The sequence below is a fragment of the Osmia bicornis genome, chromosome 1, assembly GCF_907164935.1.
Source record: "Osmia bicornis bicornis chromosome 1, iOsmBic2.1, whole genome shotgun sequence".
Classification (NCBI taxonomy): Eukaryota; Metazoa; Arthropoda; class Insecta; order Hymenoptera; family Megachilidae; genus Osmia; species Osmia bicornis.
In genome coordinates, this window is record NC_060216.1 from 14,188,045 (window position 1) to 14,204,899 (window position 16,855).

Here is a 16,855-nt window from a genome sequence, read left to right on the forward strand (position 1 = left end):
TTTCCTTTTTTACAAGTTCAAGCTAATGAGGAAAATTAAAAATTGGAAATTAAATTTGCAACTACAATTTTTGGAAAATTTATTTCCACTAATTAAGAAACACAGAGAAATACTAAAATCTTGTCAATTATTAATTAAATTAATTAAAGTGGAATAGAATAGACGAAGGGGTTAATAACAAAGGGATTACTCAGGACTCACGTTGTATTACAGGGAGGCTTGTAGACGATGTCGTTGAATGGAAAGTAAAGTCAAGTCAGCAGGTCTCCGCAGACGGAAACCATGGCCTAATTCCAGAAAACGAAGCCCCAGAACGAGCGAAGAGACGGTTGCATAAAACACTTTCGACGAAATTCCGTTCGGTTTAGGCCCCAGCCGATAGAAAGCCACGAGTGTGAAATCTGTACACGGTTTGGCTGTTGGTTAAATGGATCGATACGCAGTTACGTACGCGCTGATAAGCCGACAAGCTGATAGCCTTTGCTATTGTCCGGCCATGTGGTCGTTTAAATGGCTGATCTCCAGTGAAACGTATCGTGTCGAACATTAAGTACCATCTAGTACCTTCTCTACCAGAGAAAAATCATTATCCTTTTAATTTAATTATTCCCATTTTCCCTAGGCTTCCCTAGGGATAATAGCGATATGAAATATTAATTTTTCCCTAAGGTAGCGAGTGGAAAATTTAAATTGGAAAAATGGAAGAATACTATTTTGAATAATTGCAATTAGGAAGCTTGGGAAGTTTTATCTCCTCTTTAAATTAATTCCATAATAAGATCAGAATCTAAAGATTCACACCATTAAAAATCACGCGTGTGATCACACGAGTGGGTAATTAAAGCGGCGATTCAAGAAAGATGAAAAATATTTAACGGTACACGGTAGCAATTAATTTCCTTCACCTTGTTCCAGTGTACAGTTATTTTTTCTTCTCAAAGGGTAACGTTAACCCCACCGCAGATAGTAACGAGGCTATATAAATAGGAGACGATTGAAAAAGAGAGAACAGAGGAAGATAAAAAGTAATGCGCAGTCAAAGCACTGGAGATGACGAACAGGATGCATCCTGATTGAGACTGAACATCACTCTCTGGTGAAGCCTAAATATCTTAGAGGAAGTACTTAAATTTTCCTGGATGAAAGTATATCAAAAGTAACCCTGGGATTTCAATATTCTTAATATTGAATTATTAATATATTTTCTTGGTAATAAAAATAATTACTAATAATTAATTGGAGGGGTCATTATTGATTATTATTCTAAATATTCGATTAAAAAATTCATTTTCAATATTCCATAATAATGTGCCTAATCACACATATCTATTTCTATAGTGCCATTTCCACATATTATAAAATTCAATTTTTTAAAAATATCCTCCAGTCTATTAAGCAATTAAAAAATTAGATTTTATATAAAAATCAATAAATATAGCTCCTGTAACTCTACCAAAGGGAACGCGAATTGTATCATTCGCCCGGCGAAAGTACAAAAGTGTTACGCCGGTTGCAGGTCTACAGGGGTCCTCCAACAAATCGCTCTCCATCTTCCATTCCCTTTTTTTCCCCAGCGTTACGAGTCTCCGAAATATCCGAAACTCTCAAAGAAGCGCCACACGGCTTGTTTGAGTAGCAAACAGAAGAACGACACCGTAGAATGTTTAATGGTCGACAAGGAGGATGGTCGTAAAACGAAGCTCGGTTCAAAGTGTGCCTCGAAATCCACGGGATCGTAAATTTTATTTACACGTGACGCGTCACTTCGTTCGGACAGTCGTCTCTTTAAAACAAGAGAGCCGCGAAAATCGGTGCAAACCTCAAAGGTCAAGAAGTTTTTTTTTTTCCGAAAGAGCCCGGACCCCGAAGGATCCCATTGCCAGGGGCGTGTAAATACGACGAGTTGTACGCGTTCACCCGTTAAGGCTTTTTCTCAATGAACGTGTACGAAAATATCACCGGATGACGAGCGAAAGCATCGAGTATTTTTGTCGTCTTCTTCGGTCAACTTTCCCTCTCTGTTTTCAGGAGCTCGTCTCCTCGACGGTCCTCGTATGAAAACAGGAAATACTTTTTGTACGTTGACAGAAAACACGAGCGAATAAGACGAAAAGAAACGACACTGTACCCTATTAGACTGATGAAAAGATGGGGCTCTCGTGTGGATATTTTATCTGGTTAATTATTTTTTAATTAGAATACCTTATTTTGATTAGGATTTTTAATACGTTATGGTAGTGTTCTATTATTACACGTTTGCAAACTGAGTTTATTATTTTATTATTTAGAATTTAGAGACTAGGTATTATTTCGGCAGAGTGGGATACCAGCAAAATATGCAGTGGCACGTGCTATAATTTGCGCTATTACTATCTACGGATTAGAGAAACTCGGAGATTCTCTAATCCAATTAGAAATATATAAAAATAAACAAATATTTTCGAATAAATTTATTTTTATTCAATATACTTATCTCAATATTTAATTAAGTAATTAATTAATAATTTCGAATAAATTTATTTATATTCAATATACTTATCTCAATATTTAATTAAGTAATTAATTAATACCTTCGCATAAATTTATTTGCATTCAATTTAATTATCACAATGTTTAATCAATTAATCAATACTTTCAGATAAGTTTATTTACACTTAATACAATTATCTGAATATTTAAATAACTGATTAATTAATACTTCCATATAAATTTATTTCCTTTCAATATGGTATTTAATTAATTAATAATCAGTTATTCAGTGATTGGAATAATAACAATAACAATAATAATTAAATGGAAAATACTGTCAAAAAGGCATTAATTGTCTTGGTTTTCAATGGTCTTCTTACAATATATTGTTTATGCCCCACTCTGACGAATAAAATGATTTATATAAGATAATTAATCTACAATCCATATATAACACCATGATTTGTTAAACAGAAATAATTTTCACGTAAGAAACTACACTTTCCCCTTAAGTGTCTCATCTTCAATTTTCAACTTTCTCTTCTATACGCTTCGAACACCTGTCGTTCTATATTTTTCTCTTTCCAACGAACGTTCTAAAGGGAAGCAATGGTGGTAAATAAATTGAATCACGTACGAGTACATAGCACGTTATTTTCGCATAGGAAGAACTTGGATCGACTGGTCGACCTATCGACCCTGGTTAATTATAGTTAACGAAGCCGGCAATATTTTTAACCGAAAACATTCTCGGCTGATAGGAAGTCCGACAATGTCAACTTTGATCCACGGGAGAGAAAACTCTGATCGAACCAATGGAAGTTAATTAAAGTATCAAGGTATTCGAAGGACGAACCTTTTCTCCTTTTTGTCACTTAACAAAAATACACGCTGTTATTGGAAATAAAGTGTTATTGAAAAATTTCAAAGCGTAATTTTTTTTCTTCATTTTCTCTACGTAAAGAACGTTCCATCGTTAGAAAGTAATTTTCAAAAGAAAAGTTGAAGAATATTCTTGGAAGGATGTAAAGTTTGAAGAAGAAAAGACGAGAAGGGGAAGAAAATTGATTCTACGTTCTCGTTGCACCGGTTTTATGCATCGCCAAAGAAGGCGATGTCGAGAGGTGTAGTTATGAAAAATGACAAGATGCAATTACCTTCGACGAGCGAAACAATTCTCGCGAATACAATTGCACCGATATTGAATATCGTTCTAGCTACTGCGACAGAGAAATCGAACGGTAAAACAAGGTGAGCCATGCACCGCGTACATCGGCTACGTTTTGCATAGATATTGCCGGTCAAATGAACAACTTCCGGTCACTTGGTCTTCTCTGACACGAGATCTTCAATTACTCGCGCCCATCATCTTCGTTCGTCTCGATAAAAAAAAAGTTTATTACCCTCCTTTTCCGACAGTTCAAAGATAACTGTTGCAATTAATTAGCTGGTAGTATAATAATGACTCACGGCGCATAATTAATAGACGATTATAGAAAATTCCTATAATGATTTTAAAATACACGTTTCCAGTACCTGGAGAACAAATGGTAATTAAGGTTTATGGCTGGGTTTAATCAGTGTATCACGGGGCTGGATAATGATGGTGTAGTTTGTAATTTAGTTAGGATCGAAGGTATTACTCCTAATCGCGAATTATCGATACGCTAATCAATGACGCGGTGATGGAAATTTGAAAAATTATAGTAATCAAATTTTCAAAATGTTTCGCTTAGAAATTGAAAGAGAAATAAATTTGAAATAGTAGAAATTCGAAACTTTGTGAAATAAGCGGATTTGAACTCACGCCAGTCGCTATATTCGACCGTAGAGAAATGAATTGAAGAGAATTATAGAAGTTGTTATAAATTTCAATGTTTAAGAGAAATAAATTTGAAATAGTAGAAATTCGAAACTTTGTGACATAAGTGGATTTGAACTGACGCCAGTCGCTACATTCAATCGTAGAGAAATCAATTTACAGCTCGGTGGCTGACACTTTTGCGTAACCATGACGAGTAAATTCAATTAACCTTACAGTTGACCGAGCTACGAGAATCTAATATCTCGAGGCACGATTTCGTAGTCACGTTCGCTACCGATAAAGTGTTAAATCAGAAACGACCAGTATTTTCCATGTTTTCTTAATTGAAGATTCATGGTTTTACGAAAGAACCAGTATGATAATCTATTAGGTCGTTTTGTATCAATTTACTCTTGAAAAAGAGATAATTCTGAAATATATAGGTTTCCTTATCGAGACTCTAAATGAACCGAAACCCATCATTTTTAATATCGAACAGCTCTGCTTTATTTCCCCTCTTTAATGCCGCTCGTTTCACTGTTTACGCCTGTGTTAGTGCTCCTTTATTGGGCCTGTAACACCGGGCCCTGATGCAACGAGCCGCGAAGGCGTAAGTCGTGCGTGGGTGTACGCACCACGTCGCGTCGTGTTCTCGTACGCGCTCGTGCGAGCAGTGTGGGTGAACAAATGTAAAGGGTGCTTGAAACATAGTGCACCTGTGTTACGAGCACCCCAGGAGGAAATATATCCAGCAGAAACGATTCCATCGAGTGTACAGCATCAAAATAAGAAATTCCATAAAAATTCCTTTTTTAAATCATGGAGAACCTGAGTTTCTTTTTAAGATATCTTTTAAACTATTCAATTTTTCACCCAAGTGCCTTAATACTTTCTTACAGAGAATAAAAAAACGCTTCGATTGATGTATAGTCCGACACTTTGTCAGACACCCGGTATGTGGGAAGGAACATAAGAGGGCTCACGTGGGCTCACCTATCAGCCTTTCTCGTTCGCCCATGCACATTACGCACACGCGTGTGTCACATGAATAACGCACGACCCGGTTCGCGATCATACAAGCATATTCCTTTAAGAGAGCCTTAAAGACCGACGACCAGGAACATTTCTCGCGTACAACGCTTTCCTCTATATAGTGCATCAGAAAAATATTCCTATCCTGTAAATTATCGATAATATTTCTATACATTTTTGTAGAAATTAAAAATTTTCATATATTAATTCTACCACGTTGCCTCGATTTCAAAATCCATCGAGCAATAAAGAAATCATTCGGAACCTCATGGAGAATCGACAATATTTCTATATATTTTTATAGAAATTACAAATTTTCAAATATTAATTCTACCACGTTGCCTCGATTTCAAAATCCATCGAGCAATAAAGAAATCATTCGGAACCTCATGGAGAATCGACAATATTTCTATATATTTTTATAGAAATTACAAATTTTCAAATATTAATTCTACCACGTTGCCTCGATTTCAAAATCCATCGAGCGATAAAGAAATCATTCGGAACCACCTGGAGAATAATTCCACGGAAGGATATATTTTCTCTGTGGAATTCTTCGAGGTAAAATAGGACGAGATACCGAGACAACGAGTCCGTATAGAACAGTTGTCCACAGGGTCGAATAGTGAAATGAAAATTGTAGCGTACCGTTTATAAATAACGCTGACACGTGAGATCCTTGAAATTGATTTTCTAGTTCGCCAATTTGAGGGGAGCCTTGCAATATTAAGAGGAGGAAGGGGTATCTTAGACACCTATATTTTTAAATTTTTATTTAAATATTTTTTACTATTTACAAATCCTTGAGATAATAATGGAGGGTCTTTAAAATACCCTTCCTTCCCTTAATATTGCAAGGGTTAATGTCTCCTTCCACCTCTACTATCAGAATCATCGTACCTTGACTTTTTGCACAATTTTCTTCGGCAAGGATGAAAAACCTGAAGAGGCATTAAGGAGTGCATTCGGTCGGTTGAATGCATCCTGCAATTGACATGCAGCAGCTAAAGATGCATTATACCCTGATCCTTTGCTGGCAGAGAAAAAGTACGTTTCAAGTTCCTTTAATCGACTCGGTGATTTATACGTTTGCTATTGATCGAGGAAATTGGATTCCGACGTCCATTAATGAAATAATTCTATAGATTCTCTTTCTGAGATTATTTTTTCTGCTCGTCTCAATATAACTTGTCGGTAGGAGTTTTTGAATAACAAAGACGAAGCAGGCGTTAAAAAATGCATTCAGGTTGCAGTATGCATTCCGACGTCGTACGCGTCGAAGATGCACTTTGCTGCGTTTCGACGTCGAACAATTCGACGTCTAATTGAATCCCATGATTTATGTTTTTGTCATTGAAAGACTCGAGGTGAAAAAGAAACCATAGAAGGTTCTTTGAGCCAACTTCTCGGAATAAATGAATTTGAAATTTCAAGGAATTTATCAGGAGGAAATGATTTTCGGAGAATTTCATGATTTTCCGGGTTGATTCGCGGGTAATTATCTACGAGATATTCGATACTGTACCGAGAATAGTGATTATAAGTTACGGGGAACAAAAGGTATCGCGCCATGGGAGATCGGTTTACGTGACAGTGATGGCTAAACTCTAGTAGATTGTTAATTTTAATCGTATTACCGATTAATCAGCGAGTCATTGTTCCTGTTTATCCTTCGTTCCGCTATCTCTTATACCGTTCGATATCGGATCACTGAATCGCGATAGTAAATCGCGAAGAAGAAAGATTTCATCATTTATTTGTTCAAAAAATAATTACTAAATTTCTAAAATTCCTATCGTTACTATTTTTATTTCAACGAATGTACAGAGGAAAATAGTTCCACGAAAAAGGTGGAAACACGGGACGTGCATACCGGTGTTGTTAATTTAATGAAAAGATCGCATACCAGAGTCGCATTACACACCGTGGTTCGACGAAGCACGATTATCGGTCATTCAAATAATTACGGGGTGCGAGTGCAGCGAGCACGGAGAACTCGACCAAAAAAGGCAGCTAGCAAAGTGTAATTTATTCCAACTCGAACGAACTCGATATTTTATTGCAACTTGCAATCCGATTGAACCATACTTTTTTTCACTGAATATCTGGCGAAATTCGTTAAAATGAAAATAATGAAACGATATTATATTCGTATTTCATATTGATCGAAATGTGTACGTACATACAGAGAAGGATAATTAAATTTTTAATAAAGCATGCGAGACGTAATTTAATTTGTATAAAATTTGTTATAAAGAAGAATTTTATTTTTTTAAAACAAACTCTCGGTTGAAGTTTTTAGTAACGTTGCATACTGAAATAATGAAACTCTTGAAAAATGAAACGTTTGAATGATAAATGAGTTTTTATAGATGGAGAGAATATATTGGTGGTTTTCTACGATGAAAAGTAAATCAAGCTTTCCACGAACAGAATTTTCTTTTCTTTGTTTTTTAAAACTTGTATGGAAAATTGCTCTGAATATTAATCAGAGCCTAGTCCAAAATAAAAATTGCAAATATCTCTATAAAATTGATACTGTTTAAATATGAATAGCCTTCAGAATCCTTCACCAACAAAGCAATTATCTTTTTTGCTGTATTTACTATCTCATCATTGTATCATCTTCTTAGATATCAGTGGCATCATTCAATTTATTCGATCACTTTTCTAGACACGCTCACGACCTTGACATTATTCTCCCAAGTTAATAGAACGACGTTAATTAACGCGGAGTATGTTGGTGTCGCGATTTTGATAGCTATGGGAATAACTCGGTGTATACGATGCGTGTAATCGTCGTCGAGCGAACGTAATCGCCTTGAAATACGTTCCGCGAATACGTAATCCGCTTGCGGCTAACATCGTCGTCGAATAAACGTGCGTTCATTCTTAATTCATAGCAGTTACGTTACTTATATTCCTCGATCATGGATTTCCAACGATGACGTCGTTAAAATGACCATGATTGTTATTCTGTTTATTTATTATTCATTCTTTGGTCAGAAATATAAACTCGCGATCGAAACTCCACGGGTTCCCCCCAGGGAGTTCCGATCCTTCCCCATCGGCGTCCCAGGGGAAAGTGACGATCCCGCGGAGAGGGCCTTATATATATAGGCCCGTGGCGGACCACCCGCTCGCGCACAAACTTTTACGCGGGAAAATTTGAATTCATATTTTTTCGTTATTCGTACTTTTCAATTATATACTTAATTTTGTAGTATATAATAATTAAAAATGACTCTATTTTCTTCTATATTATTTAATTAATTAATGAATTAAATGAAAACTAACCTAGTTAATTTATTATCAAATTTTACAATTCATCTATTTCAAACAATTGATAAAAACTTAAACGGGTTAAATGTAATTTCCATAGCAAATTTGGAGAGTAAATTTGAACAAAAATCCTTTCACAAAAAAAGGTCAGATCAAATATTGGCCAACGAAAGTTTTACCAAATCGAGCAGCGGGAGTTCAAACAGAGTCAGGTGAGAAAATGTACAAACGAATATCGTTTCCATGGAAAATATAGAGAGATGAATGGTATAGACAGAGCACTTATTAGGCAGATGGAACGTTCACTTATGGTTCGATGAGAAATCTGTTACTTATTTTAAATGCCAACAGCTGCCAGTACACGTGACATTCGTGGGAATAGGTTCGTTATAGAGGATTTCTGGAAACGGTTGTACCGTGACGTTCAAATGTCAGGGAGCCGGAAAATTGCTGGAAATTAACGATAAAATGCAAGGGAAGCGATGTTGCTTTCGATGAACTTTCTACGCTGGTTTAACGAGCATCGAGCGAACCCGTGTACCAAATAAGGATCCTTTACTCGAACGGACGCTCGATGAAAGGTAATGAATAAGCTGAGATACTCTTGAAAGTCAATGCAAGCTATCCGATTTTGTCCACCGGAATAATTTAATTAAATTTAATTAAATTTAATACAATTCCCGTATAACATTTTATAATTAACTGTGTTTATTCACCGTGTTAACTTCGCGTTTATTAAATTTCGTAGAAATTTGCTAATGTATTATTAAATTCTCTATTCTAATTCTTATAGTTTATCAATAAATATATTATATGATATTATTATTATCATCTTCAGCATCGGTTACTCTTTAAACATCGACGTCACATTAATTGACGTCCCAGATAAAACGCGCCTGGATTAGCATAGAAGCGGCTAGAACGTGTACGCGCTAAATAGCCTCCTTTGTTGCAACTCAAACAAAATGAGTATTACAAACAGTTATGTAACGCTGCACATGTGCAACGATACTTATGGACGCACATGTTCGACGCTGCGTCGGAGAACCGGAATAAGAATTTTTCTCAGGGATACGATGTGCCTCGTTCGATGCACGTACAACTCTGTATATCCATGAATTATGAATGGTACGAAAATATTTTGCTATGGGCTGGAGTTTTGCTACGAGGCTGATATCGAGAGCTTTGGAATTTGGGAAGTTCGAGACTTTAGAAATTTGAAAATTTGGAACCTTTGGAATTTGGGAAGTTCGAGATTTTAGAAATTTGAAAATTTGGGAATTTGGGAAATCAGAAAATTTGGAAGCTTTGGAATTTGGGAAATTCAAGATTTTGGAAATTTGAAAATTTGGAAGCTTTGGAATTTGGGAAGTTCGAGATTTTAGAAATTTGAAAATTTGGGAATTTGGGAAATCAGAAAATTTGGAAGCTTTGGAATTTGGGAAATTCGGGATTTTGGAAATCAGAAGATTTGAAGGCGTTGGAATTTGGAAAGTTCGAGATTTTGGAAATTTGAAAATTTGGGAATTTGGGAAATCAGAAAATTTGGAAGCTTTGGAATTTGGGAAATTCGGGATTTTGGAAATCAGAAGATTTGAAGGCGTTGGAATTTGGAAAGTTCGAGATTTTGGAAATTTGAAAATTTTGGAATTTGGGAAGTTCGAGATTTTAGAAATTTGAAAATTTGGGAATTTGGGAAATCAGAAAATTTGGAAGCGTTGGTATTTGGAAAGTTCGAGATTTTGGAAATTAAAAAATTTGTGAATTTTGCAATCTGGAAGCTCTGAAATATCAAAATTTCCAAAATATCGAAGGTCTCGAATCCCAAAGCTTTCAAATTTCAAATCCCCCAACTCTCCACCCATCAAGTTCCCCAATAAAACTGCAATTCCCAATTATATTTTTCCCTCCTCGTCAATTTATATATCCTGTATCCTCGTACGCGCGTGCAACGAACGCTGCCGGAGGTCCGAATTACATGGATCGAAGTAATGATCCGATGATTATTATCTAAGGATTAGCCGGTAATTATCGGTCGCAAGCTGGATACACGTCGTTTACGCGTCTCGAATAAAGAGAGTTATTAACCTGTGTACACGTAACGCGCTCTTCCTCTTGATTGCACCGCTTTTGATACGCAGCGAAACGGCTTGGAGAAACGCGTCAGCCAGTTACGTGACCGGTTTTCAAGCGTGCTCCAAGTTCCTTCAACGCCTTCCATGCATTTTTCTTCGCGATCCTACCACGATAATCGGCTTCGTTTTCATATCGCGGTTTACGTAAATCTAGAGTAAAGCCCTCGTGTGTATTTACTAGCGCGCAACGGCATTCGATAATAGAGGAGTAACTGGAAGCATTGCTGTATAATTATTTGGAGCATCCTACGGTAAATAGTAGGCAGGAAATTCTACGAAACGTTTGGTATTCGAAGGGGAATTATGCGGTGGATACTTGGTTTTCATGTAGTACAGGGTGCTCGTGAAAGTTGGAGAAAGCTGTATTTGGAAGCTCCGAGAAATTCTAGAGCTTCCGAATTTACAGTCTTGGAACTAAACTATGAATCTTCGAAGAGAAACGCAAAATTTTGAAAGCAGAGTTGGAAGAATTCTACCTGCATGAAATTATCTTTCATAAATGATAATCCTACAATTCGTTCATGACAGAGAATATATATATAAAAGACCTTGGATATTTGAATACAATGACGTCAGAAGTTTTGATAGCAACAGAGAATAATTTCTGAATCAAGATTCATACCGAAACTCAAAGATTGCATATATATTCTGAAAGGTTACTTTTGAAATTCAAAACGTTTCTACCCTTTGAAAAAACCTCGTCAATGTATTATTGTATACCGAAAGGATTAGCACATTTAAATAGAAAATGTTTAATCTGTCCACTGTATGCAGAAACACGTCAGTCGATTCATGTACATGTGTAATGAAACTTTGAATAATCCTTCAATGTGATCCATAAATAGAATGGAAAGGTATGATTTATCTTAACTAAATCAACCATCGAATTTGAAACTATGTATCCTAATCAAATTGCAAGAAATGGCTCGACTTAAAATACACCAATTAATTAAAGAAGGCTAATCAACACGATATAAATGATAAGCTGATTCACACAGGTGATCCGTCTTAAAACCTTAATTGCCACGGTAACAATAGCCGTTATAAGATAAATTAAAATATAAATTAATAAGAATATAATTTGGAATATTTGGAATCTGTTAAAAAATATTCTTCTTCTCTCCTGAAATACTTAGTTGCAGTATCCAGGAATATCTCCTCGTACTTCTTCTCATCATTTACCACTTTTTGCACGTAAGGATTTATATCCAGACAGAAATGGTAAGCTAATTAAAGCGTAAGCTGGAAATCAGCCAGGTTTTATCGAAGCGGTAGCGACAAAGAGCCGCGTGTCTTATCGTTGAATTTCCACGTAACCGAAGTCCACTTGTTTTCACGATAGAAACGTGATGTATATAAGCGGCGATCGAATGGTTCGTAAACACGAAGAAATAGCGGAACGCGATATGCAAATCGTACCCGGCGTGGGTGTAGTTTAAGCAAGCAACGAGAACCCTTCGGTCCACGATCAAACATTCGTTCCATTCGTCGTAGATCACGTTTAAACTCGTGACTGACAGTGAACGAATCTATTCTAGGATCGAGATAAAAGATACAAAGGTTCGTTTACTTGCCAGGTACCAATAGACAACGGTGTTGATTTTCCATTGAACGGCAACGAATCGATATCCATTTTCGTGCGTATAATAAACAATGAATTTAACTGCTTTTGTTATTGGAAAAAGATGTACGGAGAAGCTGGTCGTTATCGAACTTTTATCGCGAATTTATTAAGACTTCGACCTCGTAAAAGAACGCAGGTTATTGACTTGTTGTTGCAGCACGTGAAACGAGCCCGGTACATCGCGGCATCCATGAAATAATTATTCTCAATAACCCATATATTGTCGCAATTTATACGTGGAAGTAACATTAATGAATGCGACGTCAGTAGTGCGCCGTATAAATTGGTTAGAGGCATGATTGATCTGTGACGAGTGGACGTCAAAGGATCGGATGCTTCAATGAGGGAAATTCTAGAGCTATGGAATTCACGGGCTTTGTCATTCGAAAGCTTCGAATATCTACAGGTTTGCAATTCGACAGCTTCGGAATAATAGAGCTGTGGAGTTTTGAAGCGTGGAAATTCTAGGAGGTATGAAATTTTGGAGCTATTGAAATTTCGAGCTATTGAAATTTGAAGCTATGGAATTTTCGAGATATGAAATTTATAACTTCTTAAATTTCTAAACTTTCAATTTTGGAGCTATGGAATTTATAACTTTTTAAATTTCTAAACTTTCAATTTTGGAGCTATGGAATTTATAACTTTTTAAATTTCCAAACTTTAAATTTTGGAGCTATGGAATTTATGATTATTTTAATTTCTAAACTTTAAATTTTGGAGCTATGGAATTTATAACTTTTTTAATTTCTAAACTTTAAATTTTGGAGCTATGGAATTTATGATTTTTTAAATTTTGGAGCTATGGAATTAATAATTTTTAAAATTTTGAAGCTATGAAATTTATAAACTTTCAAATTTCCAACCTTCAAGATCGCAATACTCTAAAGTTACCATCGACAGAATCGTTGTTAACGCGATACTTTAGATGAAATTCATTATGCCTGCGTGACCCACGCTCTTCCACGCTATTGTCCTTCGACGAACATTTACATCGGTCCAATGACAAGTAGAAAGTCACCTACGCGTTTAACGACCGAATTTCTAATTCCACGAAACAGTTCATGGCACCTGGTTCGATCATAATTAGGACAACAATACCGGTATCCCACAATAGGATCATCAGAGTTTCAATGAGATCAAATTTTCATTCATGAATTTGATATGAGAGAAACAGCAGTATTAGTAGTGATAACCCATATCGGAGAACCTCCTAATGATCACTATACATATACTAAGAGCGACTATGATAATAATTACTCGATGCTCATTAAATATCACATACCAGAAAAATATTGAAAAAAAGATGAAATAAAACTCCATTAAAATAACTCCAAACAAAAATGAGACAAATAAAAATAAAAAATTACAAATTCTAATACTCATTTTTCCAGCAACATCAAACCTACACCACCGAAAGCCTCTTCGGTGTGTAGAAAACAGAGTCCTACACAGGGAAACTCGTTTCTCGTCGCAAAAAGCAGTCGTGTATAACGTACAAATGAAAACCGATCGCAGATCGTTCTAATAGACTTGCATAACGAATTGCAAGTCCGGAAATGTACATATCCACAAGTATGGTACCGGTTTTCTGGTAGCAATGTCAAGCGATTTTACAAGAACGTCTTGTTTCAACCGGTTTGTAGAAATCGGTGGAAAAAAATTGAAATACTCACCGAATCGTCGATTCTTCGTATCCTGCTCGTCATCCTGAACGATTGCCGCGCGATGGAGAGCGGGAAAAATGAAATTGTCCGCGACAAATCTACACGCTGGTCCCCGCACAGACTCGAAGAGGTGACTGGGAGATTCTGAGGACCGACGGTTCTGGTTCACGACTGGTTCTTCTCCTTCTCCTTCAGCCTATGGCCCCTTCCATTACTGCTGCTGCTGATGCTTGTAGCAGCAAGGAAAAAGAGACGGATGTTACTCTGATACCGGACGAACGACGAAGAGGAGACGCAAGGTTGAAAATAGAAAAAGAACTGTTGCAGGATGCTGGAGAGATGCAGCGAAGCCAGCAAACGGCAGGTTGCTCCGCGGTAAGGGCGAACAGGGTGCTACAGGCCCCACAGGCTGGAAAGAAGTCGATCAGGTAAGGGTCAGGGACGCATTCGCAAACTTTTGCCTCGCTAGCCAGATGCTCCTCCACTTTTATCCACTTTTCTCTGAAACAGAAGAAACTTCTAATCAGGTTCAAGGATTTTTCATTTTTATATTGAAAATAAAATATTTTAAATTAACCCTTCCTGGATTTTCTGAACTGGAAATATATTTTTTATTATTTGTAATTTTGCACTGAAGGGTTCCGCATCAGTCTACGATTTTGGTAATTAATTTTCACTTATAATTATAAGGCATCCTTAAATTAAGAAGGGTTAACCGTGATTCTATGAAATATTTGGTAAATATGTTACTTTAGAAAAGAACTACTTTTTTCAGGAAAGGAACTTGCACAATCGTCAATTCAATTAGCACAGGTAACGAGTTTTCATCTGGCCTTATGTAACCGTAGGTAAACGCGATACGAGATTATACTGGCATGCTTTCACGCCGATCGTTTTACGATTATTATACCTCGCGATCTGTGCTAGGAAACGAAAGGAAGCGAATCCGAGTAACAGTGACTCGAAGAAAGTGAGAATTTTACCTTCGCCTACTTCTACGACCGATTTAACCGATTCCTTTGTAAGCCCGCTGTAAGCAGGAAGAATGTGTAACGGGAAAGTAACAAACGTCGGAGAAGAAACCGGCTATTCCCTTCGCAAATCTTCTGAATAGCAGGGTTTCAAATCCTACCACCTGGCCCATGGTTGGATCAGCTCGAAAAGGTTCGTACCTTTTCTTCAGGTAGAAAGAACCCACTGATAAACTTCGAAGATTTGCTCTAGAAACAGACAGGAATACCGGAAACGTTTTACTTTAGGAGAGAATTATTCTTTGTTTCAAAGAAGAGGATGTCTTGTAACATTATGCTTAAGTAACTTAAACCTTGTATGGGGTTAAAATGACTGCCATTCCCTGGGAAGATCGTGTTTCTTGCAGGAACATTTTTTTTTTAAAGAAAATTTTAAACTTTCCTCTTTTTATAATTTTGAATGATCCATTTAGCAATAATTGCATAAGACGTCAGGAGTAATCATTTAACCAGTTTCCCCCCGTTAGGTAATACGTATCTTACCAGAAGAAGGTGACAGCCTTGAAGAGAACTTCAATGGTGGCAACGTTCGCGGATCCAAGTCACGTTTTACGCGGTTGCGTTCGGAATCAGATGGAAACTGATAACCGTGCGTCGCCGTCTTTACGATGATTTGTTCCAGCATCGTCCAGGGCCAAAGTCAACAGCCAGCCGGTAATAAAGCGATGGCCAACAGGGATGGCAATGACCCGAGCATCGCGAGAAATCTCTCGATTGGGTCCAGCTGGTGCACTCGCAGAGAGCTGGTCAACAAATAGATTTCGCAGTTTCCACCTCGTCCACCGCTTCTACGATACGTTTTCTCGGATGAGTCAGACACCCTCCACTTGAACCCGTGTACACCGGTCACTCTTCTATTTTAATAATTGTACCGAAACCGCACCTCTAATTTTACCTCCTAACGGGTGCTCTCTTCCTTTACGCTTCGTTAACCCTTTCGTTGCAAATGACGAAGACTGGAACCATGAAAAATAAAATTTCAAAATGATTTCACGTTGTTCAGTATTTTTATTCCTTCCAAGGGTTGGTCCGGATAGTCGGCGACGCATGTTACTCGGACTCTATTAAAGATTATCATTAATAAGGCTTTTCGTCGCAAATGAGGAAGACTGTAACCATGAAAAATAAAATTTGAAAATGATTTCAAGTTGTTCAATATTTTTATACCTTCCAAGGGTTGGTCCGGAGAGTCGGCGACGCATGATACTCGGGCTCTCTATTAAATATTATCATTAAATACAGCATCTAATAAGGCCTTTCGTTGCAATGAAGAAGACTGTAACCATGAAAAATAAAATTTGATAATGATTTCACGTTGTTCAGTATTTTTATACCTTCCAAGGGTTGGTCCAGAGTCGGCGACGCACGGTACTCGGACTCTCTATTAAAGATTATCATTAATAAGGCTTTTCGTCACAAATGAGGAAGACTGTAACCATGAAAAATAAAATTTGAAAATGATTTCACGTTGTTCAGTATTTTTATACCTTCCAAGGGTTGGTCCAGAGAGTCGGCAAAACACGGTACTCGACTCCCTACTAAAGATAATCATTAAATACTGCGTCTAATAAGGCATGTGTTTACACGAGCTTTTTCTGTCTCACGCCATTAAGTGGTGTACATATGTTACGACACATCCTGTTCGTTCTTATGGCAAAGCGTGGGCTCTATGAACCTGTTATTAGACACTCTAACGAAAATAAACGATGCTAGATAATAATCACCGTCCTAAGAAGATCCTAGAATGACTAATGGCTGGAAACGTTTCTCGTTGAGATCAGATAGTAATCAGTTTCAGTGTTGAAACCGTA

General features: G+C 36.9%; 2 protein-coding genes across 8 annotated transcripts in view; one reads left to right on the plus strand and one right to left on the minus strand.

Annotated features, from left to right (window-relative positions):
* Positions 1-14,139, minus strand: part of LOC114883188 (KN motif and ankyrin repeat domain-containing protein 3) — a 32,600-nt gene extending 18,461 nt beyond the window's left edge. Inside the window, exon 1 of one of the 2 annotated variants that reach the window (XM_029200741.2) lies at positions 14,023-14,139. The gene's annotated coding sequence lies outside the window, so the exon portion shown is untranslated. Of the gene's footprint in view, positions 1-201; positions 405-14,022 lie in introns of those variants that run through there. The other variant, XM_029200743.2, reaches the window with a different exon arrangement.
* A 72-nt stretch (positions 14,140-14,211) lies between these two features.
* On the plus strand, positions 14,212-16,032 carry LOC114883189. Of its 6 annotated transcripts, none has more exons than XM_029200746.2 (4): positions 14,212-14,441; positions 14,789-14,826; positions 14,941-15,177; positions 15,512-16,032. In XM_029200746.2, exons 1-3 carry the CDS (start codon positions 14,212-14,214, stop codon positions 14,985-14,987), a joined length of 315 nt encoding a protein of 104 aa, XP_029056579.2. In that variant the 3' UTR covers positions 14,988-15,177; positions 15,512-16,032. The 6 variants fall into 6 exon arrangements, 3 of the variants coding, with proteins under 3 accessions (XP_029056579.2, XP_029056581.2, XP_029056578.2); XM_029200748.2 differs by having other exon boundaries at positions 15,667-16,032; XR_003790519.2 differs by having other exon boundaries at positions 14,302-14,441; positions 14,789-14,861.
* The last annotated feature ends 823 nt before the right edge of the window (positions 16,033-16,855 follow it).